This window comes from Crocuta crocuta, unplaced genomic scaffold, assembly GCF_008692635.1.
Source record: "Crocuta crocuta isolate KB4526 unplaced genomic scaffold, BGI_CrCroc_1.0 scaffold243, whole genome shotgun sequence".
NCBI lineage: Eukaryota > Metazoa > Chordata > Mammalia > Carnivora > Hyaenidae > Crocuta > Crocuta crocuta.
This window is the reverse complement of record NW_027529596.1, coordinates 4,540,872-4,568,459: the sequence shown is the minus strand read 5'-3', so window position 1 is coordinate 4,568,459 and position 27,588 is coordinate 4,540,872. Positions and strand designations below refer to the sequence as shown.

At 42.0% G+C, this 27,588-nt stretch overlaps 1 protein-coding gene across 3 annotated transcripts in view; it reads left to right on the top strand.

The window, feature by feature from the left end:
- The window catches only part of PLD5 (phospholipase D family member 5), a 223,965-nt gene extending 198,659 nt beyond the window's left edge, over window positions 1-25,306 (top strand). For all 3 annotated transcript variants that reach the window (XM_077761806.1, XM_077761804.1, XM_077761805.1), the window contains 4 exons: window positions 487-623; window positions 12,939-13,107; window positions 14,579-14,693; window positions 23,020-25,306. In XM_077761806.1, the coding sequence (XP_077617932.1) occupies window positions 487-623; window positions 12,939-13,107; window positions 14,579-14,693; window positions 23,020-23,276 (678 nt within the window). In that variant the 3' untranslated portion in view covers window positions 23,277-25,306. The remainder of the gene's footprint in view (window positions 1-486; window positions 624-12,938; window positions 13,108-14,578; window positions 14,694-23,019) is intronic.
- The last annotated feature ends 2,282 nt before the right edge of the window (window positions 25,307-27,588 follow it).

The following is a 27,588-nucleotide window of genomic DNA, read 5'->3' as shown; positions in this document are numbered from 1 at the left end:
GGGAGTGGAGAAGATTTCCACAGGAGTTTTAGATTGTGTTTCTAAAATACTTTTATGGCCACATCACCTTTCAAATGAAATGGCTTTGGGGGTAAATTGCTTGCTGTATGTACATATGTGTACTACAGGGTAGCACCAGAGAAAATTAACTGCTGTGAATGAGTGTTCACCAGAGTCGTGTAAGTTTGAGTTAGAGTACTCTAAAAATGAGAGGCATGTATCTTGAAAGCAAGGATTCCCTCCCAAAACAGACATAAAGGTCAGACTCAAGGCATCTCCCACCGCACCTCGACCTGAACATGCCTCAACGATGATAGGATTGAAAATACATTTGTCTATTCTCGTAAAGAACTGAAAAGCTGGTTTGCAAAAATCTACCTAAAAGCCAAGAATCCATTAAGACAAATAAAACACAACAACAACAAAGAGAAAGCCCCCACTGACAAAAATTAAAAGTCTAAAAGTTTGATTTTTGTGTCTTTACAGAATTCTCCCAAACTCTTTTGCCCTAAAAACAGAAGCTTTGACATAGACGCCATCTACAGCGTGATAGATGACGCCAAGCAGTACGTGTACATCGCCGTCACGGACTACCTGCCTATCTCCAGCACGAGCACCAAAAGGTCAGTGAGTGAGTAACCTTGACCTAGAACCCAGTCTCCAGGGCCAGATGCAAACTGTGGCCCAGAGGAAAACAGCCTGGACACTTAGGTGCTCTCTGTTCCCCTTGAGGTTACACGCCTTTCAAATCTCCTCCGAGTGCATTTACAACTTCCCCATGATGCATCTCCTCGCTCAGTCCATTTGAAGGACTCAGGGACTCACCCTACAAAAGTATCACAATCCTTTAGAATGAAGATCGGGTTATTTTCATTTTGAAATTTGTTTGAAAAATAAAATAAATAAATAATTTTTTTGGAAAAAATATATTTCTTTTTTTTTTAAGATTTTTTTAAAGGCATCTTTACACCCAGTGTGGGCCTCAAACTCACAACCCTGAGATCAAGAGTTGCATGCTTCACTGACTGAGCCAGGCAAGCGGCCCCCCAAAAATATTTTTTTGAAACTTATTAGCTAGCAGGTGTACCTGAAGGATATACTGAAACTGAGTAGGTCTGGCAAGATTTTCCTCTAAGGAGACATCACTTTGTTGTATTCATGTCAGTCTTCATTAAAGGCTAAATTTTCGTATTTTTCAACTTAAAGAAGGAAACTCAGTATGTATATGTTATCAGTCAATCCATTTCTCTGTGTGAGGAAGAGAGAGCATTTAAAAATGAAGGGATTTTGGGGCGCCTGGGAGGCTCAGTCAGTTAAGCGTCCAACTTTGGCTCAGGTCATGATCTCACAGTTCATGAGTTTGAGCCCCGCGTTGGGCTCTGTGCTGTTAGCTTGGAGCCTGGAGCTGCTTCGGATTCTGTGACTCCCTCTCTCTCTCTCTGCCCGTCCCCTGCTCCCACTCTGTCTCTGTCTCTCAAAAAATAAATAAACGTTAAAAATGTAAATTAAATTAAGTTAAAAAATGAAGGGATTTTTACAGTAATTCATCATTGTTTAGAGTGGAAATACTTGAAATAAATTTAGGGGCAGACTGCCCCTAAATTGTTATGTGCGTAAATGCCTGGCTGCGCCCCAGATATTTCCTACTTTTGCTCTTCTTCTGGGAATGCAGAGATTTGGCTACTTGTAAGTGTTTTGAATGACCCATTTAAAGCCGGAAAATGTTTCCAAAGAGAGTACAACCGGAGACCTTTTTAATTTGGAAAATTGCAATTTCAAAATAACCCTTTACTGAGGTTAAATGATGAAGTGTGCCCTATCTTGCTTGAATATTTTTCATGTCTCCAACCTCATGTATGCCTAATATGAAGCTTCTTTATGCAAATGGCTGTAGGATTGCGAAAGCGTGATTCTCCCACAAAATGATCTCCCATAATGACAGTCAAAGAGTATTTTAAGCTACAAGATACACTATTAAAACATTTTTACTTTAAAATATGGCACATCCCTAGGGGCGCCTGGGTGGCTTAGTCAGTTAAGCGTCCGACTTTCGCTTAGGTCATGATCTCGCGGTTCGTGGGTTCGAGCCCCGCATCGGGCTCTGTGCTGACTGCCAGCCCAGAGCCTGGAGCCTGTTTCAGAGTCTGTGACTCCCTCTCTCTGACCCTCCCCTGCTCACGCTGTCTCTCTCTCTCTCCTAGAAATAAATAAAACATTTAAAAAAAATAAAATAAAATATGGCACATCCCTTGAATATTCATAGGTTTTTACCCATATACTTTTACATGTTTTCTATCCCTCTTTTTTATTTTTCTCCCATTTATTTGGTTTGAGATTTTGTTTTACATGTCAACTTCACTTTAGATTTTGAAAAATAATAGATAGGTTTTGCCTGCTTTTCCTGTTATTCGGAATGAGAGTAAGGGATGATGGAATGATGATTTCTTAGGATTGACAAAGCCTTCATTCTATGAAGCCCCACAAACAAAATTAAGATCCTTCATAGTCAGAGAGGAAGGAGTTAGCATAGAGACTCTAAAATATCTTGGAAATGGGGGCGTCTGGGTGGTTCAGTCAGTTGAGTGTCCAGCTTCGTCTCACGTCTTGATCTCATGGTTTGTGGGTTCGAGCCCTGCATCGGGCTCTGTGCTGACAGCTAGCTCAGAGCCTGGAGCCTGCTTCAGATTCTGTGTCTCCCTCTCTCTCTGACCCTTCCCTGCTCACACTCTCTCTCTCTCAAAAATAAATAAAACATTAAAAAATAAATAAATAAATAAAATATATTGGACATGTAAAAGAGAAAACTAAAAGAATGTTAAAGAACTGAAAACGAATCTGAAACTTTGCATTTTGGTTATTAATCTACCATTTCAGTGGTTATTCAAAGAATAGTTCTCTTATCATACTTAGGATATTTCAAATCCACAGTGCTGTCAAGCATTCTAATGAAAAGTCATCAGAGGGGCCCCTGGGGGACTCAGTAGGTTAAGCATCCAACTTTGGCTCAGGTCATGATCTAACGGTGTGTGAGTTTGAACCCTGTGTCAGTCTCTGTGCTGACAGCTCAGAGCCTGGAGCCTGCTTCAGATTCTGTGTCTCCTTCTCTCTCTCTGCCCCTTGCGCTCCCCCCACCCCAGTAAATAGACATTAAAAAATTTCTTTACGTCATTAGAAACGTAAGAAGTAGTTCAAATATCTAGGTTATAATTAAATTACTCTCAACCATGTGAAAAAATATTTAAAAGTTAACATGGTTACTTGTCTTTACATCGTTCTGGAGAAATTGTTTCAGGAGTGCATTCAACTTAAACGAACAAACAGACATTGTCAAATATCGGTGTGTCAGTATGCTACAGACTGAGCTTTTAGTCCATACACTGCTAAACATCCAAAAGAAAGAGGAAAACTTCACATGTTCTCAAAGTAGAAGTGGTTGGCCACATGTAAAAAGATATATAGACCATCATTAAGCAACAGTGTTAGATGTAACTTCTAATTTTCCAAGAAATAAGAAGTGAAGAGAACAATGATGTATGGATAAATAAATCCTGCAGTAAAAAAATCAGAAACCCTATTTCAACTCTTCCTGTTTTGGTAATCAAGTGCTATTTCTTTTAGCCATTCTCTTATTTATTTAGGCCTCGGTTTGGGGTTGTTCATTATTTATTTTCTCAGTCACGTGAAACACATCTTTCAGAAGAAAATCAGTAAATGTGTGAAGGAACAAAAAGAATGTAGGCCAGTAGCCAAGAATACTCTCTCCTGGCAAAGTTACCTTTCAGATGTGAAAGGCATTTCAGATGAGGAATAAAGGCTTTCCCAGACAAACAAAAGCTGAGGGAGTTCACCACCACTAGACCTGTCTTACGAGAAATGTTGAAAGGGGTTCTTCAAACTGAAACAAAAAATTGAAAGTACACAAAATTCTGATTAAAGTGACAAACAGGCAGTCAGAATTAGAAAACTGCAACTGTTTTTTGGAATAGTATATGAAACTCTTAGCTATATCATAAACGTTAAAGAAAGAGAGCGTTGAAATAACTGTAGCCACTACAAGTTGGTAATGAAATCATACCATAAAAAGAGGTAGTTTGCAGGATCAAAAATATAAAAGGAGTGGAGTAAAAGGATGATAGGCTAAGAAAAGTAAGCTTCTATCAGCAGAAAAAGAACTGTTTTTTCTATGAGCTGTTTTGTGTAAACCCCGTGGTAACCACGTGGCAAAAACTGAGAACAGTCATGAAATATAAGGAGGGAGGAGAATGAACCAAATGGGAAAACCACCAATTGGCAAAAGTAGACAGAAATGGGGGAGGGGGAGATAATGGAAAAAAAGGAAAAGAGAAAAAAGAAACAATAGAGAGACAAAATAACCAGAAGGCAAAGGATAAAATGGCAGTAGTAATATATGATTACATATTAGTATCACCCTCAGTAAAAATGGATTGAACTCATCCATCAAAAGGCACAGAGTGGCTGGATGGATTTTTAAAAAATAACAAATATGCTGCCTATGGAGGACTCCCTGCAGCCCTAGAGGCACAAAGTGAAGGATGGAAGATGATATTCCAAGTAAACAAATGAAAAGAAGGCAGGTGTAGCCATACTTACAATAGACAAAAATCGACTTCAAGCTAAAAAGGGTCACAAGAGACAAAGAAGGTCATTACATAATGACAAAGAGGCCCGTATGTCCAGAAGATATAGCAATCATAAATATACATGCTCTCAACACTAGAACATCAAAATATTTTAAACTATTAGTGAGAGATCTTAAGGGAGAAGTAGACGATAATACAATAACTGTAAAAGACTCTAAAACCCCACCATCAGCAATGGAGAAATCACCCAGATAGAAAATCAACAAGAAAATGTTGCAGTTGAATCCAGCTTTAGAACAAATGGACTGCTCAGACATATATAGAATATTCCTCCCAACAGCAGCAGAATACACATTCTTCTCGAGTGCGCATGGAACATTCTCCAGGATAAATCACATGTTAGGCCACAAAGCAAATCTTAGCAAATTTAAGAAGGCTGAAATCATACCAATTATCTTCTCTGACCACAGTGGTGTGAAACTAGAAATCAACAAGAGGAAGGTAAGAATATCTACAAATACATGGAAACTAAACACACTTCTAAACAAGCATGAGTCAAAGAAGGAATCAAAAGGGAAATAAAAAATTATATTGAAAACACAATATGTCGAATATTGTGGGATGCAGCAAAAGCAGTTTCAAGAGGAAAGTTTATAACTATAAACACAGATACTAAAAAATTAGAAAGATCTCAAATAACCTAACTTTACACCACAAGAAAAAGAGAAACAAGGTGAGCCCAAAATTAGCAGGAGGGAGGAAATAATAAAGATCAGAGCAGAAATAAATGAAACAGAGACCAAAAACCAATAGAAAGGATCAATAAAACTAAGAACTTGTTCTTTGAAAAGATAAACAAACTTGACACCTTTAGCTAGACTAAGGAAAAAAGAGAAAAGATTCAAAGAAATAAATTGGAAATGAAAGAAGATACATTACAACTGATACTACAGAAATACCTAGAATTATGAGACCACTATGAACAATTCTATGCTAAGAAATTACATAAACTAGAAGAAATGGATACATTTCTAGAAACACACAACCTATCCAGAATGAATCAGGATAAAATAGAAAGTCTGAACAGATCAGTTATATGAGTAAAGAGACTGAATCAGTAATCAAGAAACTCCCAAAACAGAAAACCTCAGGACCAGATGGCTTCACTGGAGAATTCTACCAAATGTTTAAAGTAGAATCAACACCAATACTCCCCCAAAATCTTTCAAAATATTAAGGAGGAGGGACACTTCCAAATTCATTCTATGAGACCAGCATTACTTTGATGTCAAAATCTGATAAGGAGACCACAAGAAAGAAAACTATAGACCTGTATCCCTGATGAATATAGATGCAAAAATTCTCAACAAAATATTGGCAAACTGAATTCAGGAACACATTAAAAGAATTATACACAATGACCAAGTAGGATTTATCACTGGGATACAAGGATATTTCAACAAATGCAAATACATCACAATAAAGTAATAGACAAAATAAATCACATGATCATATCAATAGATACAGAAAAACCATTTGACAAAATAAAACACACTTTCATGATAAAAAAAAAAACTTTAACAAATTGGGTACAGGAGGAACATACCTCACCATGATAAGGGCACCTAGGACAAACCAACAGCTAACATTATACCCACTGAAGAGAAGTTGAAAACATTTTCCCCAAGATCAGGAAAAAAGCAAGGATTCCTACTCTCCCCACTCCTATTCAGTGCAGTTCTGGAAACCCTAGCCAGAGCAATCAAGCAAGACAAAGAAATAAAAGACATACACATCAGGAAGGAAGTAGTTAAATAGGCATTATTTGCTGATGACATTATGATATATAGAAAGTCCTAAAGAATCAGTCAAAAAAACTGGTGGAATTAACCAACAATTTCAGTAAAGTATCAAGATCCAAAATCAATTGCATTCCTTTACACTAATGATGAAGCCTCTAAAAAAGAAAGAAAATCATCTCATTCACAATACCTTCAGAATAAAAATAGGAACACATTTAACCAAGGAAGTGAAAGATCTGGACAATGAAAACAAAGATTTGCTGAAAGAAATTGAAGAAGACACAAATAAACGGAAAGGCATACTGTGTTCATGAATCAGAAGAATGAATATTGTTAAAATGGCTATACTACCCAAAGTGATCTAGAGATTCAGTGCAATCTCCATCAAAATACCAAAAACGTTCTTCACAGAAACAAAAGAAACAATCCTAAAATTTGTATGTAACCACAAAAGAACCCACACAACCAAAGCACTCCTGAGAAAAGGAACAAAGTTTGGGACGTCACACATCCTGATTTGAAACTATACAACAAAGCTATCTTAATAAAAATCAGTACAAAAATTGACAAACATCAACCAATGGAACAAAATAGAGAGCCCAGAACTAAATTCTGGCCTATACAGTCAACTAATATTCAACACGGGCACCAGGAACACTCAATGGGGAAAGGATATTCTCTTCAACAAATGGTGCTGGGGAAACGAGAAAACATGCCACACAATTACGTTGGGCCCCTATCTCACACCACTCACAAAAATTAACTCAAATGGATCAAAGACTTACAGACAAGACCTGATATCATAAAACTCCTAGAAGAAAATGTAAGGAAGAAGCTTATCAATAATGGTCTTGGTAACAATTTTTTGTCATGATACCAAAAGCACAAACAACAATAACAAAAAAGTAAAAAATGAGACTACATCAGACTCAAAAGCTTTTGCATATCGAAAGAACCAATTCACAAAATGAAAATATAGCCTATAGAATAGGGAAAAAGTTTTGCAAACCATATATCAGATAAAGGGTTAATATCCAAATATGTAAAGAACTCAGTCACCTCAATTTTTTTTTAAAACGGCAGATAGTCTGATTAAAAATGGGCAAAAGAACTAAATAGACATTTCTGCAAAGAGGACATCAAAATGGCCAACAGACAAATGAATGTTGTTCAATATCACTCATCATTAGGTAAAGGCAAATCAAAATAATGATGAGATATCACCTTATACCGGTTACAATGGCTATCATCAAGAAAACAAGAGACAACAAGTGTTGCTGAGGATATAGTGAAAAGGGAACCCTTATACACAGTTGATAGAAAGATAAATTGATCCAATCACTATGGAAAACAATATGGAGGTTCCCCCCCAAATTAAAATAAATCTACCATACGATCCAGCAGTTACACTGGATATTTAANCAATCCTAAAATTTGTATGTAACCACAAAAGACCCCACACAACCAAAGCACTCCTGAGAAAAGGAACAAAGTTTGGGACGTCACACATCCTGATTTGAAACTATACAACAAAGCTATCTTAATAAAAATCAGTACAAAAATTGACAAACATCAACCAATGGAACAAAATAGAGAGCCCAGAACTAAATTCTGGCCTATACAGTCAACTAATATTCAACACGGGCACCAGGAACACTCAATGGGGAAAGGATATTCTCTTCAACAAATGGTGCTGGGGAAACGAGAAAACATGCCACACAATTACGTTGGGCCCCTATCTCACACCACTCACAAAAATTAACTCAAATGGATCAAAGACTTACAGACAAGACCTGATATCATAAAACTCCTAGAAGAAAATGTAAGGAAGAAGCTTATCAATAATGGTCTTGGTAACAATTTTTTGTCATGATACCAAAAGCACAAACAACAATAACAAAAAAGTAACAAATGAGACTACATCAGACTCAAAAGCTTTTGCATATCAAAAGAACCAATTCACAAAATGAAAATATAGCCTACAGAATAGGGAAAAAGTTTTGCAAACCATATATCAGATAAAGGGTTAATATCCAAATATGTAAAGAACTCAGTCACCTCAATTTTTTTTTAAAAAGGCAGATAGTCTGATTAAAAATGGGCAAAAGAACTAAATAGACATTTCTGCAAAGAGGACATCAAAATGGCCAACAGACAAATGAATGTTGTTCAATATCACTCATCATCAGGTAAAGGCAAATCAAAATAATGATGAGATATCACCTTATACCGGTTACAATGGCTATCATCAAGAAAACAAGAGACAACAAGTGTTGCTGAGGATATAGTGAAAAGGGAACCCTTATACACAGTTGATAGAAAGATAAATTGATCCAATCACTATGGAAAACAATATGGAGGTTCCCCCCCAAATTAAAATAAATCTACCATACGATCCAGCAGTTACACTGGATATTTAAGCAAAAGAAATGAAAACAGAATTCGTAATGGAAACAACACAAATGACCATCAACAGATGAATGGATGAAAAGATGTGGTGCATATACACAATAGAATATTAGCCGTGAGAAAGGAGAATATCCTTCCTTTTGCACAATGTGGATGGACCTTGAGCATATTATGCTAAGCGAGATAAGTCAGACAGAGATAAACAAGTACTGTATGATCCCACTTACATATGGAATCTAGAAAAGTTCAACGTGTAGAAAACAGACAGTACAATGGTAGTTAACAGAAGTGGGGGCGGATAGGAGTGATGGTATTTAAGGCTGCAAACTTGTAATGAATAGTAAATAGGTCATGGAGATTTAATGCACTGCATAATGAATACAGGCAACAATATTACATTGTAATTATGTAATATAAATATCAGTGCATTCGCAATCATGTTACAATGTAAAACTGTATCAAAGTAAGATGCTATACAGTCTTATTAAATTTACAAAATGTTACACATCAAATTTATTCAATAAGAAAAAAAGTAGGCTGTGGCACCTGGGTGGCTCAGTCGGTCAAGTGTCCAACTTTGGCTCAGGTCATGATCTCATAATTGGTGAATTTGAGCCCCGCATTGGGCTCTCTGCTCTCCACACAGAGCCCACTTCAGATCCTGTCTCTCTCTCTCTCTCTGCCCCTCCCCTGCTTGCACACTTGTGCTTGCTCTCTCTCAAAAATCAATAAACATTTTAAAAAAGTAGGCTGATTAGTCTGTGGGCTATTAACATTTTTCATTTACACATTCATTCAACAAATATTTATTGGGCAGTGTGCAGGAGTGATTCAAGTATGCACAGCCCAAGATCCCAGGAACTCCATCCAACAGGGCAAACGGACACAAGACAGATGATCGTAACAGTGTGGTGAATGGAATAATAAATATATGTACAAAATATTACAGGTCCTCAGTGAAACACCGTCTGTGGCAGTTTCGAGGTTAGAAGAGGCTTTGGAGGAAATGCTACCTGAATTGCATTTTAAAATAGTCAGGAAAATAAAAGGTAAAAAGGGAATTTTCCAGGTAGAAGTGACAGCATGAGCAAAGTTTCAGATGGAGACAAATAGCCTAGCACTTGGCAGGGTCTGTCACAAGTTCAGTCAAGTTCAGTGCTGGAACACAGAGCCCAAGTAAGGGGATGTGAGGTCCGCTTGGAAGGGAGGCAGGATCAGGAACAGGAGGGCCTGACTGTGAGGAGATCTTGTCACTCTGGGGCGTCTCCGTTATGTTTTAATTAAAGGAGATATGCTTTTAGACAGACCCTTTGGTGGTCATGGAAGATGTACTTGACAGGGACAAGATTGGAGGCAGAGAAACCACCCTGGAGCCCAGGTTAAGGGTAATGAGGGACAGGAAGGACAGAATAAAGGATGTACCTGCCAGGGATATTTTTGAAGTACATGGTGAATGGTAAAAAGAGAGCAGACGTAAGAATTATTGCTGGGTTTTTACCTCGGACGATTAGAGGAACATTATCCCAAGTGGAGACTGTAAAAAGTATAATAATAAGCAGACTTGTGAATTTGAAGTTCTTGTAAAGGTCCAGATCAGTAAGGATCTTACAAAGATATTCAGAATGAAGTCTGAAGAGGGTCAGCCTGGTAATGTGAATTTGGAGGTTTTTAGACTGTAGAGGACAGTTGAAATCAGGCACAGAGATGAACCCATCAAGGGGTGGTGTGTACAGTGAGGAGACGAGAGGATGGCGATGGAATCGTATGGGGACATTGACCATAGAACAGATAAAGAAGCACGCTGAGAGGTAAGGGACAGACCATCAAACCACAGGGGCACAGAAGTCAATGGAATTAATTGTCAAGAAGAAAGAGCCACATGTGGCTTAGACCAATTAAAATAAGAATCGAATGATGTCTGTTAGATGTGGTAGTTGAGCTATCCCTGCTGACTTTGAGATTTGCAGAATGGTGGGCTGGAGGCCAGGGCGGGCGAGAGGCTGAGCAGGGGATGATGAAGTCAAGTCAGAGGTTCTAGATTACACTGTCAAGAAGTTATGTTGGAAAAAAGTAGAAACAGACCCACAAATACAGAGAGCAAACTGCTGGTTGCCAGTGGGGAGGGGCAAGGGATGGGCAAAATGGGTGAAGGGGAGAGGAAGATCCAGGCCTCCAGCTGTGGCGTGAGTAAGTCACAACAGTGAATGGCACCGCATAGGGAATCTACTCAGTGATGGTGTAATGGTGTTGTGTGAGGACAGACAGCAGCTACACTTGCGGTGAGCACAGCATCACATATAGGTGTTGAATCACTGTTTTGTACACCTGAAACTAATGTAACATTGTGTGTCAGCTACACTCATAGATAGATAGATAGATAGATAGATGATAGATAGAAGATGATAGATGATAGATAGATAGATAGATAGATAGATAGATAGATAGATAGATAGATAGATAGATAGATTTGTTCAAAAAAGAAAAGAGACTGAGCACCAACCACTAGTGATGCAGTCAGGGAAAATTTCTCTGGATGGTTAAGATTTACATTTTGTTCTCAAACTAAGAGGAAGAGAGAGGGTAGGAGTTGAGACTCTCTTCAGGAAGCAGTGACCAATGAAACACAGCTGCAGAAGTTCAGGGGAACAGCCCAAGAGGCAAGAGTGGTCCAGGTTTGACCCTGAGCAAGGTTGCCTTATCTTCTGAGCTGGAAGAAAGGGGAGAAGGATGTATAGGCTCTTGAGGATAGAAAGCTGAGGGAGACCATTGGCTGAAAAGCTCCATTTTGTGGACAGAGGAAGAAACAAGTTTCTCTTGAGTGGGGTATGGCTTAGAGTAATTACAGAAAGGTCCGGGAGGCAGAACCCCCAAGGCAAGAACAGGGGTGCTGGATGGTGGCGAGGGCCCTGATGGGTTTGCTCTGACTCCAGCCTCACAGGGCTGAGCTGACTTTGTTCAGCAATCCTTGGCTTTGTGGCCATTGAAATAGACAGATGTGTGTGGCCACAGGTGTGGCCCCGAGCCAGGATGCTGCCAAGAGCTAGAGGAAGGATCAGGGCAGGTGTCCTTCAGGTGGTCAGCACTGAGGTTAGGCTGGGCTGGAAAGGGGACCCAGAGCTGATAGAGTAGGATAGTGCGGGGGTCGTGGGGCTGGGTCCACATAGGTCAAGAGCACGGTCAGTGGGCATTTCCCAGAGTACGAGATGCTACAGGATCACAGCCAGTCCCATATAGAGAAGAGAACTTTGGAGTTGCAGTGATTATGAAACCAACAGGCTAACACTTCGAATAATACATCATTAGCCCAAACCGTATTGGCCTGAATCTAGGGAAAGATTAGAACAAGTGAGCAAACAGAAGGCTTGTCAGGGCTCGGGGGAGATAGAGAGATTTGGGACTTGTGCTTCCACGGGAAACATTTGTTGATTTTTCTTTTCAAATAAGCCTTGACCGTTCTGGAAGTGACGTTGGGAGTGTTGGTGGGGGGCTGACCCCCTTCCTACGCTAAGTGGGCAAATTCCTACATGGCCAGACTTCAGGAGAAGCTGTGGTCAGGATTTAGTTAAGACAGAAAGGCTAAGGTTCCGAGAAGAGGCCAAGGCTCCAGGAGAAGCTGTTTGCCTGATGGAGGAGTCCAAGGGCCAGAGTCACTGGGGGTTGGTCAGGAGAGAGGGAGGCAGCCTGGAAGTAAGAGTAAGGGGAAGTTTGGATGGATCACCAGAGCAGACGCTCATTTGGGAGGCAGATTCCAAAGAAGAGGAGTTCAGGCAGCATTTGGGAACCAAAGAGGTACTCAAGGCTCCGAACCGGAACTCTGTTGGAACATTGATTCTTCGCACACGTGTGAGCTGAGGCCTAGCTGGAGGTGGTGCCAGTGTGAAGAGGTGGTGGAGGTCAACCTGTCCACAGTCTCTGCCCACACACCCTGAGGCCCTGGTGGTGAGAGAACACAGTTTAGGCAGGGGCAGGACCCAGTAAATCCTTTTTCCAAACATCCTATCGAGTTATTTACAGAGTGAAGTACCGATCGGGTTAATGTTTAAATGTTCTTTGTAGTCCAGTAAATTTCTTCCCCCAAACTAACTTATTTTCTTTATTTTTATCCCCATGGATATTATTTCTACAGGACTTACTGGCCAGACTTGGATGGGAAAATCCGAGAAGCCTTAGTTTTGCGAAGCGTTAAAGTTCGACTCCTTATAAGCTTCTGGAAGGAAACGGACCCCCTTACATTTAACTTTATTTCATCTCTTAAAGCTATTTGCACTGAAATAGCCAACTGCAGCTTGAAAGTTGTAAGTATGGTGTTGACTTAAGTATTATTAAATAAAAAGGGCTGATTCCTTACGCTTGTCTGTGAAAGCTCATGTAAACTGCCAATTAAGAACCAGGATAACAATAATCTCTGATAGTGAAGAGGCTCCTCAAAAGTAGGATAAGTAATTTTTCAAGACAAACACTCTCGAGAAAAGGAGGCTGGAACCCGCATTTCCTGGTGCCCTCCCGGCCCTGCCCTGTTTTTACACATGACCGTTGTGTTCTCTCTGCTTTGCTGAGTCTGCCTCACTGTTCAGGCTGCCATTCCTGTTTCCAAGGCTATGATCAACAGAGCAGTGAGGTCACATGCACAGCTTCCCCCAGCCCAAGCGTGCCCCCAGCCTGGGCTCCTGCACTTGACCTGGGTCCCCTGGGCCACATGCTTATCCATATCTGCGTACTCTGAGGGGGACAAGATTGGGAATTGGTATTACTCTCCATATGGTAACTCCCTAGCTCATGTTTGACTCCCCTTGGGTCCTTACATGACTTCCTCTTCCTCACCTCAGGGCCTTTGTACATGCTGGTCCCTCTGCCCATAACACTCTTGTCTTCTATGCTTTATTTGACTAATGCCTTCTAGTCCTTTAGGGCTTACCTTTTCCAGCTTCCACTGCAGTCATTGACCAAACGTACCCTGAGAGGGGCACCTGGGTGGCTCAGTCGGTTAAGTATCTTACTTTGGCTCAGGTCATGATCTCACAGTTTGTGGGTTCAAGCCCTGCATCAGCTTCCATGCTGACAGTGAGGAGCCTGCTGGGGATTCTCTCTTTCTCCATCTCTCTCTGCCCCTCCCCTGCTCGCTCTCTCTCTCTCTCAAAATAAACATTTAAAAAAATGTACCCTGAGGTCTTACTGTGTGCCAGGCACCCTTCTAGGTGATGGGTCTGTGCTCCGTGCAGCATTCAAAGACCCAACATGACAGGAGCCTGTAGACCTGGGTGTTTAGATGGAAAATATTCGTTCCTTTGGCAAAATCTCTTTTGACCTTTGTAAATCCCCAGTTTAATCAGCTCGTCAGTGACACAAGCCTGCTGCTTCTTACAATGTACGCAACACAGAGCAATATTCATTTAGCCCGTGGCGTGTGTGACACAAAGCGCCCTGAGGCCAACTTCAGATGCCAGTGCATCCTGATGAATACGACAGTGAGAATTAAACCGACTTCTGGCCCTCACCCTAGTGAACGAATTTTGTGTTCAGTTTTGCAGTTTCAAAGCGTTGATTATAGACCCAGTTGAGCATGCTAATTTTCTCTCTGGTTGCCCATATAGGCTTGAGAACAAAAATAGCTTCATCTGTATGAAGAAACAAGATCATGGCTTTAATGACCCAGTGTGAGGTCGGCTGCGGCTGTTTGGATAAGAAGCCCACTTGTGCTCTTGCACAAAACCAAAAACGTTACCTATTCACCTGCTTTATGAATGGATTTATTTTTGTGTCTTGCAGAAATTTTTTGATCTGGAAAGAGAGAATGTTTGTGCTTCAAAGGAACACAAGGACCACGCCTTTCCTAAATTAAATCGAAACAAGTACATGGTGACAGACGGCGCAGCTTATATTGGTAGGTGTCATCTCCTGGGGGACCGTGCGGGTCAGTGGGGGTCGGGCTGTGTTCTTCCGTAAGCCCGTGGGGGCCCTGGAGGAAACAGAGGGGTGAGGGCAAAGAGCCCTTGAACCGAGCATCTCCTCTAGGGCTTGGCTCAAGTACAAGAACACCATAGAAGGTGTTTTTATAAGTGTTTTTGGAAATTCTTTGGTCTCCTTGCGCATTTGACAGGTGAGGAGATGAACGGCTCATCAAAGGTGCGTCCTGGCAGCTGAGCGAGCATAAGTGTCCCTCCCACCCACCTACCACAGCCAACCTGTCCTGAGTCACAGGAGCAGACGCGGTGGCAGCTCAGGGCCAAAATGAGCACTGTCTGGGCCCCCGTCCCACCCCTGCCATTTTATAAATGAAGAATTCACTTAAGCTCTCTACATCCCAGTTTCCTCATCTGTCTAAAATGTCTATTTATTTATTTATTTATTTATTTGAGAGAGAGCATGGCGGTGTGAGTGGGGGAGGGGCAGAGAGAGGGAGAGAGAGGATCCCAAGCAGGCTCTGCGTTGTCAGCCCACATTCCCCATGTGCACGGGGCTCGAACCCAGGAACTGTGAGATCATGACCTGAGCTGAAATCGAGAGACAGACGCTTAACTGACTGAGACCCCCAGGCACCCCCCTTAGTTTTTATTTGTAAGGTAATTTAACNGGCTCTGCGTTGTCAGCCCACATTCCCCATGTGCACGGGGCTCAAACCCAGGAACTGTGAGATCATGACCTGAGCTGAAATCGAGAGGCAGACGCTTAACTGACTGAGACCCCCAGGCACCCCCCCTTAGTTTTTATTTGTAAGGTAATTTAATACCCCAGATGCAGAAATCATACCTCCTCGTGGAATTATTTACTCATGTGTCAGATCTGTCCCCCTTTCCTACCGTGTGAGTGAGTTCAGGGTAACCCCTTAATTGGCACCATCAACTGCAGAGTGGAAATTATTATCTATAAAAGAAGGTACATAAATCACAAAACAGCAGTGTGGCTATTACACTGTACAGATGAAGTGACAGCCTCCAAGTAGAAAAGAAAAATGTGTGTGGAATGAAGGAATATGGAATATGGGTTTTCCCCCATTCAGTGAGTGAATGGAGTATGCCCTTTTTGATTTGTGACTTATTTTATCTCCTTTGCTTTTTTAAATGTTTATATTTGAGAGAGAGAGAGCAAGCAGGGGAAGGACAGAGAGAAGAGGGGATAGACGATCTGTCCGAAGCAGGCTCTGCTGTCAGTACAGAGCCTGAGATGGGGCTCGAACCCACCAACTGTGAGATCATGACCTGAGCCGAAGTCGTACACTTAACCGACTGAGCCACCCAGGTGCCCCATCTCATTTACTTTTCTAAGCAATATTACCAGTAGGGAGGGTGGCCTTCATCACCTGCAGTTTAGAAATGAGGACCATAAGACAGCAAATGACTTAAACATGCAGATGTGAAGAAGAGCGAGGCCTAGGATCTGCAGCCCCCAGAGCCCCATCCCCTCCAGAACCAGAGGAAGACACTGCCATCAGCCACTGGACAGTTAGTTACTCCATCTTGGCTCCTGGAAAGATGGTTTTTTTCCATTTTGAATAGTTATGTGTCCACATTAGGAGAAGAGAGGATTGGAATTTTTTTTAATGTCTGTTACTCATATTGTACTAGAATATGAGAATATTATTTTATTCATGTTGTCCCTCTTGGTGGCTTAAGATGTAATCATTTGGATTTTCTCATGTTCATCATCTTACATAGAATAGAATGCTTCTTTTTAAGCAAGTGACAAAAACAAACTCAAAATGATTTCATCAAAACTGGCACTTTTGGGCTCAATAATTGGGAAAAACAGGGATGGATCAGGCTTCAGGCATGGGTGGATTAGGATCTCAGATCTGGATATTTTACCTGTGGGGTTTACTTACAGTGCCGTGTGTACCTGGAGCAGTTATGTTGCACCTATGTCCTAAAGTTCTTTTAATGAATTAAATGTTTTGAAGTCACAAAAACTTCTATTTGAATTTAAGCACTGACACTGGGAGCTGGAAGATGACAGAAAGTCACATGATCTCTCTGAGCCTCTGTGTGCCTCTATTTTCTTATCTGTAAAATAGGGATAATAGCATCTACCCTTTGGTAGTGACAGAGGATTAAATGAAATAATATATGAAAATCTCCAAACCTGGTCTCTCAGCTATCTAAATCCTTAGTAAATATGGATTTCTGGCTCTTTCTAGTCTTCTTCCCATAGAATATATATTTTTTATATGTTTGAGAGAGAGTACGCATGTGAGCGGGAGAGAGAGGCAGAGAGAGAGAGAGAGAGAGAGAGAGAATCTTAAGCAGGCTCCACTCCCAGTATGGAGCCCAATGCAGGGCTCGATCCCACAAACTGCAAGATCATGACCTAAGCTGAAGTCAACACATAACTGACTGAGCCATCCAGGCACCTTCCCCCATATAATACATCTTTAAAATAGACTTTAATTATTTAGAGCAGTTAGGTTCACTGCAAAATCGAGCAGAAAATACAGAATTCTCACATCCCTCTGCCCCCCACCCCCACCTGCCAAACACATACATGCAACCCTCCCCATTATCAACATGCCCCACCAAAGTGGTACGTTGGTTTATAACGTACATTGTACGTTGAACCTACATTGACACATCGGGGTTCTCTCTTGATACTGTACATTCTGTGGGTCCTGACGAATGTATAATATATAGAGTAGCTTCACTGGCCTAAGAATCCTCTGTGTTCCACCTCTTCATCCTTCCCTGCCTATAACTTCTGGCAACCACTGATCTTTTTACTGTCTTCAGAGTTTGGGCTTTTCCAAAATATGTAGTTGGAATCATAGTGTGTAGCCTTTTCAGATTGGCTTCATTCACTTAGTAATATGCATTTAAGATTCCTCTACAGTTTTTTAAAGTTTATTTATTTTAAGAGAAAGAAAGCATGAATCAGAGAGGGGCAAAGAGAGGAAGAGAGAGAATCCCAACCAGGCTGCACACTGTCAGCACAGAGCCTGATGTGGGGCTTGAACCCATGAACTGCGAGATCATGACCTGAGCCGAAGTCAGATACTTAACCAACCAAACCACCCAGGTGTCCCAGACTTCCTCTGTATCTTTTAATAGCTTGATAGCTTATTTTTCTTTTAGCGCTGAATAACATTCCATTGTCTGGATCTACCAGTTTGTTTATCCACTCACGTACCTCACCTTTAGGACATCTCGGTTGCTTTCAGATTTTGGCAATTATGAATAAAGCTGCTATAAACATCCACATGCAGGCTTTGTGTGGACATGTGTTCAACCCTGTTGGGTAACACCAAGGACCGTGATTGTGGATTGTATGGTAAATTATGCTTAGTTTTGTGAGGAGCTGCCTAACTGTCTTCCAAAATGGCTCTGCCATTTTGAGTTCCCACCAGCGGTGACTGAGCATTCCTGTTGCTCCACATCCTCTCCAGCGTTTAGTGTTGTCCAAATTCCAGATTTGGGCCATTCTGATACGCGTGTGGTATAGCTAATTATTGGTTTCAATTTGCATTTCCTTGATAATAGGATGTGGAGCGTCTCTTTATATGCTTCCTTACTATAAGAGTATCCTCTTTGATGAGGTCTTTGGCCCATTTTTTAATCAGATTTTTCATTTTCTTTCTTATTTCTTATTTCATTCTCTTATTACTTTTTTCATTTTCTTCTTTTCTCTTTCATTTTCTTTCTTTTTCTTATTTTTCATTTTCTTTCCTAGAAGAACTCTTATTAACACATGATCTTTTATCAGGTGGGTCTTTTGGAAATATTTTCTCCCAGCCTGTGGCTTATCTCTTCATTCTCTTGACAGTGCCCTTAACAGAATAAACATCTTAAATTATAATGAAGTCCAGCTTATCAATGATTTCTTTCCTGGATCCTGCCTTCAGTGTCGTATCTAAAAAGTCATCACCAAACCCAAATTCATCTATATTTTCTTATTTGTTATCTTCTAGGAGCTTCAGAGTTTTCCATTTTACACTTAGGTCTATGACCCAATTTGAGTTAATTTTTTGAAAGGTCAGTGTCTAGAACTCACTTTTTTGCACGCAGATGTCCAGTTATTCCAGCACCATTTGTGAAAAGACGAGCTTTGCTCCCTTGATTACCTCTGCTCCTCTCACGGGATCAGCTGACTTATTTACGTGGGTCTATTTCTGGCTTTCTATTATAATGCATTTTTAAATGAGTTCATTTTACACACAGCATTTTTGCAAAACACCAGTTCCCTAGAGCGAAGCATAGTTCTTGTGTAAAAATATTTAAAGAGCATCCAGAGAGAAAATTCATTGATAGTCTCAATAATTATTCAGCATGTTCTGGAAATCTCTTAAGTCGTCACACAGACACCTGCTGAAAATGCCGAACTGAGAAAAATGCACCCTAGTCCTTGAATGGAATTATAGCTCATTAAATCTTCACGGATCTTGCAGAAGAGTCCCCAGATGGTGTCCTTTCTCTAACTTTGAATTCTCCAGAGTATATTTTGGAGTCTAGCTTGCCAAATTTGTCCAGAAGATAGAATGAATTGTTTGAGGGCTGATGGAGTGGTAAGTTGGTTGAAGGCACTCAGAAATCTCTTCAAAGCCCATACACCTCCCCAGTGAGCTTGTCTATACCCTCATCTATACCCAGGGATGGCACTACAGTTCTTCTGAATTCTGGAAGCAGAAATAGCAGTCTCAGCCCTGGGTGCAACAGCATCCCAGAAGATACTGGAGCCCATACATCCATGATTCTGAAGTTTAGCCAAACCACGAGGAAGTGAAGAGTGAGGAAACATGGCCACACTGGTGGAGAAGTCCATCTGCAGGCTTGTGAAAGCTGCTTCGGGCTGCATTTCCTGAGAAGAACCTCAGCAAAGCTTTGGAGAATCAAATATGTAGGATCTTGGCTCCATCCACTGTACTGAAGGGAAACACTGAATCTCACAGAATAAGGCTCCAAAATCTTGCCACTTCTCCCTTATCTTTCTCTCTCTTCACGTTTCTATGTCTGTGCTCTTCAGAGAGCAGGGTCCACAAAGGAGTGGAGCTCAGTGTGGTCTGAGGCTCTGGCCCTGATGCTGAAGTCCCCGGGAAAAATGCACAGTTAGTACCACATAGGCCTTTGGGCTCCGAGGTGACATGGAACAGAAGTTAAGGGTGGGCTGTGCGGTCAGACCTGACTTCGAAACTCAGCTCTGGTATTTTTCACTCCTGTCTTGGACACATGACATAACCTTTCTGTGCCTTAATTTTCTCATCAGTACTTAGTATTATCACCTCATAGGATTGCAGTGAATATTGAAGGATATAATGTTTTGACATAACAAAGTCACTGCCTGGCACTCAGTTGTAGGGATGAAATTTTAGAGTATTATCCACAAGTCCTTCTGCTCGTGGATGAATGGAAAGCCCTGCCTGCCAGTGGGCTCCAAAATAACTCTTAACCTGAAGCAGCTACGAATCCCCAGTTTCCAGAAGTCCAGGCCTGTATTTAGCTGGTGCTGAGCTTTTCTGTAAAGCCCCTGAGCATGGCCGTGAGTCCCAGAGCACACGGTCAGAAACACATCACTGGCTAAGAGACTCCAACTCAATATTATGAACAATTTGGCAGGCGGTTCACTAATTTATAGCAGTAAAACTCATCTGAAGTTGTGTCTGTCAGGAAGCCATCTGTGGTATCAGTGTGGTGTCTGGGGGGGCGGGGTGGCAGCGAGATGGTATAAGACAGAGGACAGAGATAGAAAAGAGAAGGAAGAGTTCTTTCTCTATGCTGATAATATTTGATTTAGGGACCCGGTATTAGGCCCTGAGGAATAAACTCAAGGGGTAGAATGAGAGACAGGGGAATGACTTCCACTGGTGCCATATGGAAAGGGGAGTTGATATGCATGGGGGCTCCAGAGATCACCAGGGGGCCCACAGGATGAGCAGTGTGAAGGAGCACTATCAGCTCTCTGTGGATGTTTCTTCCCCCCACCGATGGCTGCCAGACCTTGAGTCAAGGATGTCTAGTGTCTTATTCAGCAAATATCCCTTCACCTATGGCTGTAGAACTGCTGAGGGACTGGAAGTCAAGCCTTCAGTTTGCTTTATGAAACCATCTCTGGACCAAAGAGCAGCACAGATCCGGGAGCTTAGACCAGACTCAGGCTGGTGGTACTTTATGAAATCATTGCGTCAGTCTTGTTGCAGCTAAATCTGAGTTAGTGAGAATACTGCTTCATTTATGGTATTACAGATAGTTCGTGGAGATCTGGGTCCATCACTGATTAGCCACATGACAGGAAAATCTGTTCACCTCTTTGAACCTCAGGCTTTTCATCTGTGGAGTGGGTGTAAATCCTACCAACTCCATGAGATAATGAATACAAATACCAAGCCAAGTGCTTTGCTCATAGTGGGCACTTAATAAAGGACAGTTCTTCTCCCTCTCAAAGGCCCCTATATCCTGACTTTATCCCTAACTCTTCTGCCTCGTACTCCAAGACCCTGGTCATATTTTTGTCCACATCCCTTTGGGGGTGTGGCTTTCTAATTTACAAAGCAATGAGTTTCTACACATCCCTCAATTGCTATTTGTGTAGTAAAGAATTTAACCTTATTGGGACGCCTGGGTGGCTCAGTAGGTTAAGTGTCCAACTTCAGCTCAGGTCATGATCTCACAGTTTCTGAGTTTGAGCCCCGTGTCGGGCTCTGTGCTGACAGCTCAGAGCCTGGAGCCTGCTTCAGATTCTGTGTCTCCCTGTCTCTCTGTCCCTCCCCTGCTCACACTCTGTATCTCTCTCTCTCAAGAATAAACATTAAAAGTTTTTTTTAAAGAATTTAACCTTATCCCCAACAAAACGCTTTCCTGACTCATCAGAGTTAGAAATTCTTTTTCTCTTGCCCTTGTGGCGTTGTATACATACATCTTGAAGTCAGGGACTGTCATTTTCTTGTTTATATCATGATCTCAAAGAAATAATCTGAAGAAATAACATGGCGCCATGTACCTGGTAGACATTAGACACTCAGTAAATGTGCATTAAATGAAGGACACAACAGATCAGAGACACAAATGGTACTGGTACTCTCCTCCCACTAGAGCCCTCCCCCCGACGGATGCCAAGACGGGAGACTCATGTGGGACTCTGGGGTAGCTTGCCTTTTGTCTGCTCTCACCTTGAAGGCAGACTACACATGAGTGACATAGATACAATTAGTCCCTTCTGGGACAGATTCCAGCCTTACTACCTGCTATGGGCTGAGCCATGTTCTCCCCAAATCCGTATTTTGGAAGTCCTAACCCCCAGGACCTCAAAATATGAACTTTTTTGGAGACAGGGTCTCCACAGAGGTAATAAGTTAGAATGGGGTCATCCGAATGGGCCCTGATCTGATTTGACTGATGCCCTTATAGATAAGGGACATTTGGACACAGAGACAGACATGCACAGAGGGAAAAGAATGTGAAGACACATAGGGAGAAGCTGACCATGTACAAGCCCAGAGTAGCGGCCTGGAACAGATTCTCCATCCCCACGCTCAGAAGGAGCCGGCCCTGCCAACACTTTTAGCTTCCAGGACTATGAGACGATAAATTTCTGTTGTGTGTAAGCCACTCAATCTGTGGGACTTTGTTAAAGCAGACCTTGCAAACGAATGCCCAACTAACACCAGACAGTTGTGCTAGGGAGCCTCCTCCACTCACAGCTGCCTCGATGCCTGGGCCAAGGAGCCAGATCCTGGACCCGGGGAATGATTTACAGCCCAAGCAAGGAGGGGTTTGTGCATCCAGATAGGAAGAGGTTCTCCTTCTCTGGCTTCAGCTTCTTCGATATGCAAGCTTCTGGGCACTGTAATTAGGATCCCTCATTTGTATATGTGGACTAGATGTTGTGTCTTTGAGATGGTGGTAATTATTCACAGGCTTTTTAAGTGTATTCCTATATATTTTAAATGTTGCTGTATTTAGTGTGTCTTGCGAATGTCAATAAGAAAAAACATTTACCAAAACACACACATACACACACACACACACACACACACACACACACCAGCAGATTCCTTGTTTTGAGTTTCAAGTTGAGCAAAGCCGAAGAAAATGCCAAAATAATATGCAAATATTAATATGCCATATGTAAGGCCTCTTGGAACTTTTTTCTGAGCTGTCAACACCATTCAATCTCCCTGTCATTATTATTATTATTTTTTTTAAATAGAAGCTGCTCTGTGTTCCACTAACCGCGGAATGCTCCCCCAGTGATTTTAACTCCACATCGTGGTCTCCTTTGTTTGTTCGCAGGCAATTTTGACTGGGTGGGGAACGACTTCACCCAGAACGCCGGCACGGGCCTCGTTATCAACCAGGCAGACGTGAGGAACAACAGGAGCATCATTAAGCAGCTCAAGGACGTATTTGAGCGAGACTGGTATTCGCCCTACGCCAGGACCTTGCAGCCGACCAAGCAGCCTAACTGTTCCAGCCTGTTCAGACTCAAACCCGCCTCAAGCAAAAGTGCCATGTTCGGTGCCAGCGCCAAGGACCCGGCCAGCGTATAACGTGAAGAGACTTCCAGGACAGCTCGTGTTTCCTATTTCTATATAAAGGACTTGAGGAGAGAAAACCAATTTAATATGTCTTTTTTTAGGGGAAAAAAGCACACTCACACAAAAATATTCTCCGAACGCCATGTAATATCTTACCTAACACTCTCTTAGCGGCGCGTACACTCAGTGTAGGATGTTTTGTATCTGTGACTCCTGACAGAGAATGTCCTTTCAGCTAGGAAGTTAGTTTTTACGTTTGCATACAGATTTTAAGACTTCGATGCCTCTTCCTCGTTTTAGAACTGTTCCCGCTGCCCCACCTGCTCCGTTCCTACGAAGCTTCGCATGAGGTAAATGCTTTCACACCCTTCCTAGCGAGGTGAGTGAGGCTTTCACCCCAGCCAAGGGACCGATGGAGTCAAGTGTTTGCTCTGTAAACCATCTCCAAGACCTGTACAGTCGTCGAGCATGAACAGCTGACATCCATGCCAGCCTCAGCGCTCTTGAAAAGCACCCTTTTGCCTCCTTGTTCATCTTCTTCTGATACCGCACCTTTTATTTTGTATCATTTTCTCCTCCCAGAGAATGTTCCTATTAGCGGTGCCCCCGTCTTCGCTTCACTGCGAGTTCCGAGTCTGATGACGTCTGGGAAATGTAGGAATTCCTCAGAGTGAATACCGAATGGAAATGGCAGTCTTTAATTTTCACCTTTCAACTGCATTTCCTCCTAAAACTGATAGCTGAAAACCACAGCCAGCAATATGTATCTTTTCTCTCCAGCCAGAAAAATTATGTAGCTGCCCGCTAATATCCAGCAAGCTATTAAGTCTGCATTATGAGAATAAAGTCGTTTTTCACATTTTTTTGTTTAGCTTCTGGTATTATAAAGAAAAGATCTCTACGCATCTGTGGATTTTAATTTCTTTGGGATCATTCATCATGCTGTTAAGGGTATGCCAGCAAACCTTTATAGAGCTATTTAATATACCAAATGCTTTTCAGAGAAATGTAATTTAAATACTGTGCTTAACATATTTTACTAAGAAACAAAAATATTGGATTACTGTTCTAGAATGTCGTTGTGTGTTGCTGTTTTATATCTATACAATATATAACCCTATATTCATGGAGACTAGAGACAGGTATGGCCTCTTTGGAGCCCAGAGCAGGTGGGAGACTTCCTTCCAGCAGGAAGCCAGTCTTAAGCTTGCTCCTGACTGTCCAGGGCCTGGGACCGCGTCCTGCACTCCTCGGCCTCATGTTTCTATTGGTAACGTAGGGACAGTACTTCTCACCTACCTCGCGTGGATGTTGTTACAGTAGGAAATATTTATAACTTGTTTTGAAATCAAAAGAACCTATATAAATGCTAAGCATTGTGATGTATAATCTTTTTCTTGAAATAATCTTTGTGGTATCCTGATATAATCAATACCAGGTTCTCCCAGGGAACCTACATGGGAAAACAAATCCACAGCCTCCAGTCCCAAATGTGGGGGGACACAGCAACTCAAACATCCCACTGGAGATCAGGATTGTCACCATCATTTCGATGGCATGTTCTGTCGGGTCACTTTGGCATAAATAACATTCACACAAAGCCAGACATTGCGTTGGGGATCGTTCTTTAGGACCGGCATATACATGTGTTTTTAGAGCAGGGGAAAGCAATCTCCATTATTATTGACTTGCTTTCTACTTCACCAGGTAGTCATGGAAGAACCTATGAATCTCACCCAGTGGGTTTGGTTGGTTGTGGAAGGGCCGTTGTTGGTGTCAGTGACCACCTAGCTCCTTTCTTGTCGCTTCCAAGATAGGCTTTACCGGATATTTGACCAATCAGTGAAGAGAGCTGGGACAGAGCGCTGGATTCTTAACGAAATTCACCACCAATAATGGCTGGGCCATAAGACTCTAAATATTGACCAAATACCCAGCCCTTATTTGAGTAAGTGGCTAGCTTGCCAATCATCTCAGTAAAGTAAAGGTGGCTTTAGAAATGATGTTAACCAGAAAGAGAAAAAAAAAAAAAAAAAGAACAAGCAAAGAGTAAGCACCGAGACAAACATACCAAGTTCCATTTTGGGCAAAGAGAAGCAGCCGGGGCTAGGTTTGAAAAGGGCATCGAAGGGGAGGGATGTGGTTGCCTCATTAGTTCTCAAGTGTCACCAGAATGTGTGTCACAGCCATGGGACAAGGCATAACGGGGCCCCGTCACTGTCCCTCACTTCTGCACGTGATAGGAGAGAACTATGCGCTTTATAAGATGGCCACCATTACCATCCCCCTCTGCACCCATCAATACAGTGGCACCAGGAACCGCATCCCGGGACTTTGTGCCAGCAGCACCAGCAGCCCACCTCCTCAGCCAGGCCGCTGACTTCAGGAGGCAGCGCTGGCCTCCAGGCAGCCAGGAAAACAGCCCCTGAACAGAGAGTGTCATAAACGGGCCCATGTCTCCTAAGAGAACATTTAACTTGGCAGAACCTTCTTTTGCATTTGGATGCTTTTATCTACCCTCCTAGGAGTGGCCTTCCTCTCTTCCCGACTCTGTGTCTGTGCTAAACAGACCAACAACTTCCATTCCCCGCCCCCCACAAACACCCACTAGTTATTTCCCAAGAGAAAGAGCAAAGCAAAACAAAAACACTCTAATTTGAGACAATCTGACAGGCGTCTTTGCCAGAAATTAAGAGGAAGAGGGTAGCCACTAACCCCCAATTTGTTTCCTCCATAAATATTCCAGGAGTTATTTCCCTAAGGGGAAAAGGAATACAAACACCGTTCGAGACCATAGTTTAGATTCCTGTGTCACTTACATCAACCTAGTGCCTTATTTATTCTCAAGCATTGATTTTAAACGGCGATTCACTCTGTGAGAATACTTACACTCACCGTGCAGTCCAGTAAGACCTTCCGGTGGGTCTTGCGGTTAGAAACGTGTGTGAGTGTCAACAGCTCTCATGTAGCCTGTTCTCCTCCCAAGCCACACAGTGCTGACCACCCTCAAGTCCTTGACACACGCTGTCAAACATCAGCACTGTGGCCTCCTGTGCGCTGCCACTGGCCTCTAGTGCATCTGCTAACTGAATCACCACTTATCAAACCACCCGAGAGGAAGTGGAATGTTCTGGATGATATCCATGCTCTGTGAATGCCACGCTTTGGGTACCTGAAAATGACAGAAGCGAGGCACACTGAAAATGCCCCCATTTTAAAGGACCTCGTAAAGAGATGCTAGTAGACTTCCAAAGTCTCATGGAACACAGAATGGAAACTAGTGTCTAAAAGTCAAAGCAGACCTGGTAAAAGAAACAAAAAGAGCTGTGAAAACTTTGCATCTGTGTAGCTCTGGGCACCTTTTCCCTTTTGGGCTGTATCTGTTCTCTTGTTTGTCTCACATCTGAACTGGCTCTCGATGAGACGGGCGTGATCACGTTGTTGGTTGATCTCACCCCTAGAAAACTGTGTTTTTTCACGTCGGTTGCTGGTTTGTTCAAAGTGCCTCGCTGAACCTGGGACTGACAGAAGCCCATTTCCCACCAGCCTGTGGCTATTCTCAAGTGACTTTGATCGATCTGAGTTCTCTCTTTGTTTTTAGAAACTTCTATTGAACTAAATTCCAGGGAAAAACAAAACAAAATAGAAAGACTATAAGAATTTCTTGGTAAGATCAGACCCAGGGTCCGTCTGTCTCAGGAATTCTACCCTAGAATCTGCATTTTTTTTTTCATATGTATAATCACTTGTGTGACTTTCTCTGTCCAGAATTTATTCCATTATCATCAATATTTAAGGGATGTAGAAAGCTTCCTTCACTTGTGATGGAACAGTTACCTTCTGCAATGAAAGAGACTTTGCCATTGGTTATTCAGATTCAGTCCCTAATGAACAGCCCCACGCATTGTGGACGAATGTCTGATTCTTCGGATTTCTGTGCTTGTTCTCAATGAACTGGTGCACTTTATTATAAGCCTTGTGAAGGGGAGATTCATAGAATGTCCATTTGGCCTGAGGTAGAATGGATAAATGAATCCATATTCAGCATTTTTCCACTTGCTATGATTTAGGGTTTTTCTCCTTTTTCTTTTAATATGCTGGTAACCAAATAGCTATTCATCACTTTTACCTTATTGATGTAAATTGACAATGGATTTTTAATAGCCCTGAAGTCAACCCCAGTTCATTGCCTGCCTTTTCCACTTGAGAGAATTTCCATCGGTGGCTGAATTATGAAGATATTGCTTTTTATGGTGACTAGATAGGTATTCTTCTGACACTTCTTGAAATAGTAAATACTGAATTTTCTTATTTTTGACCCATC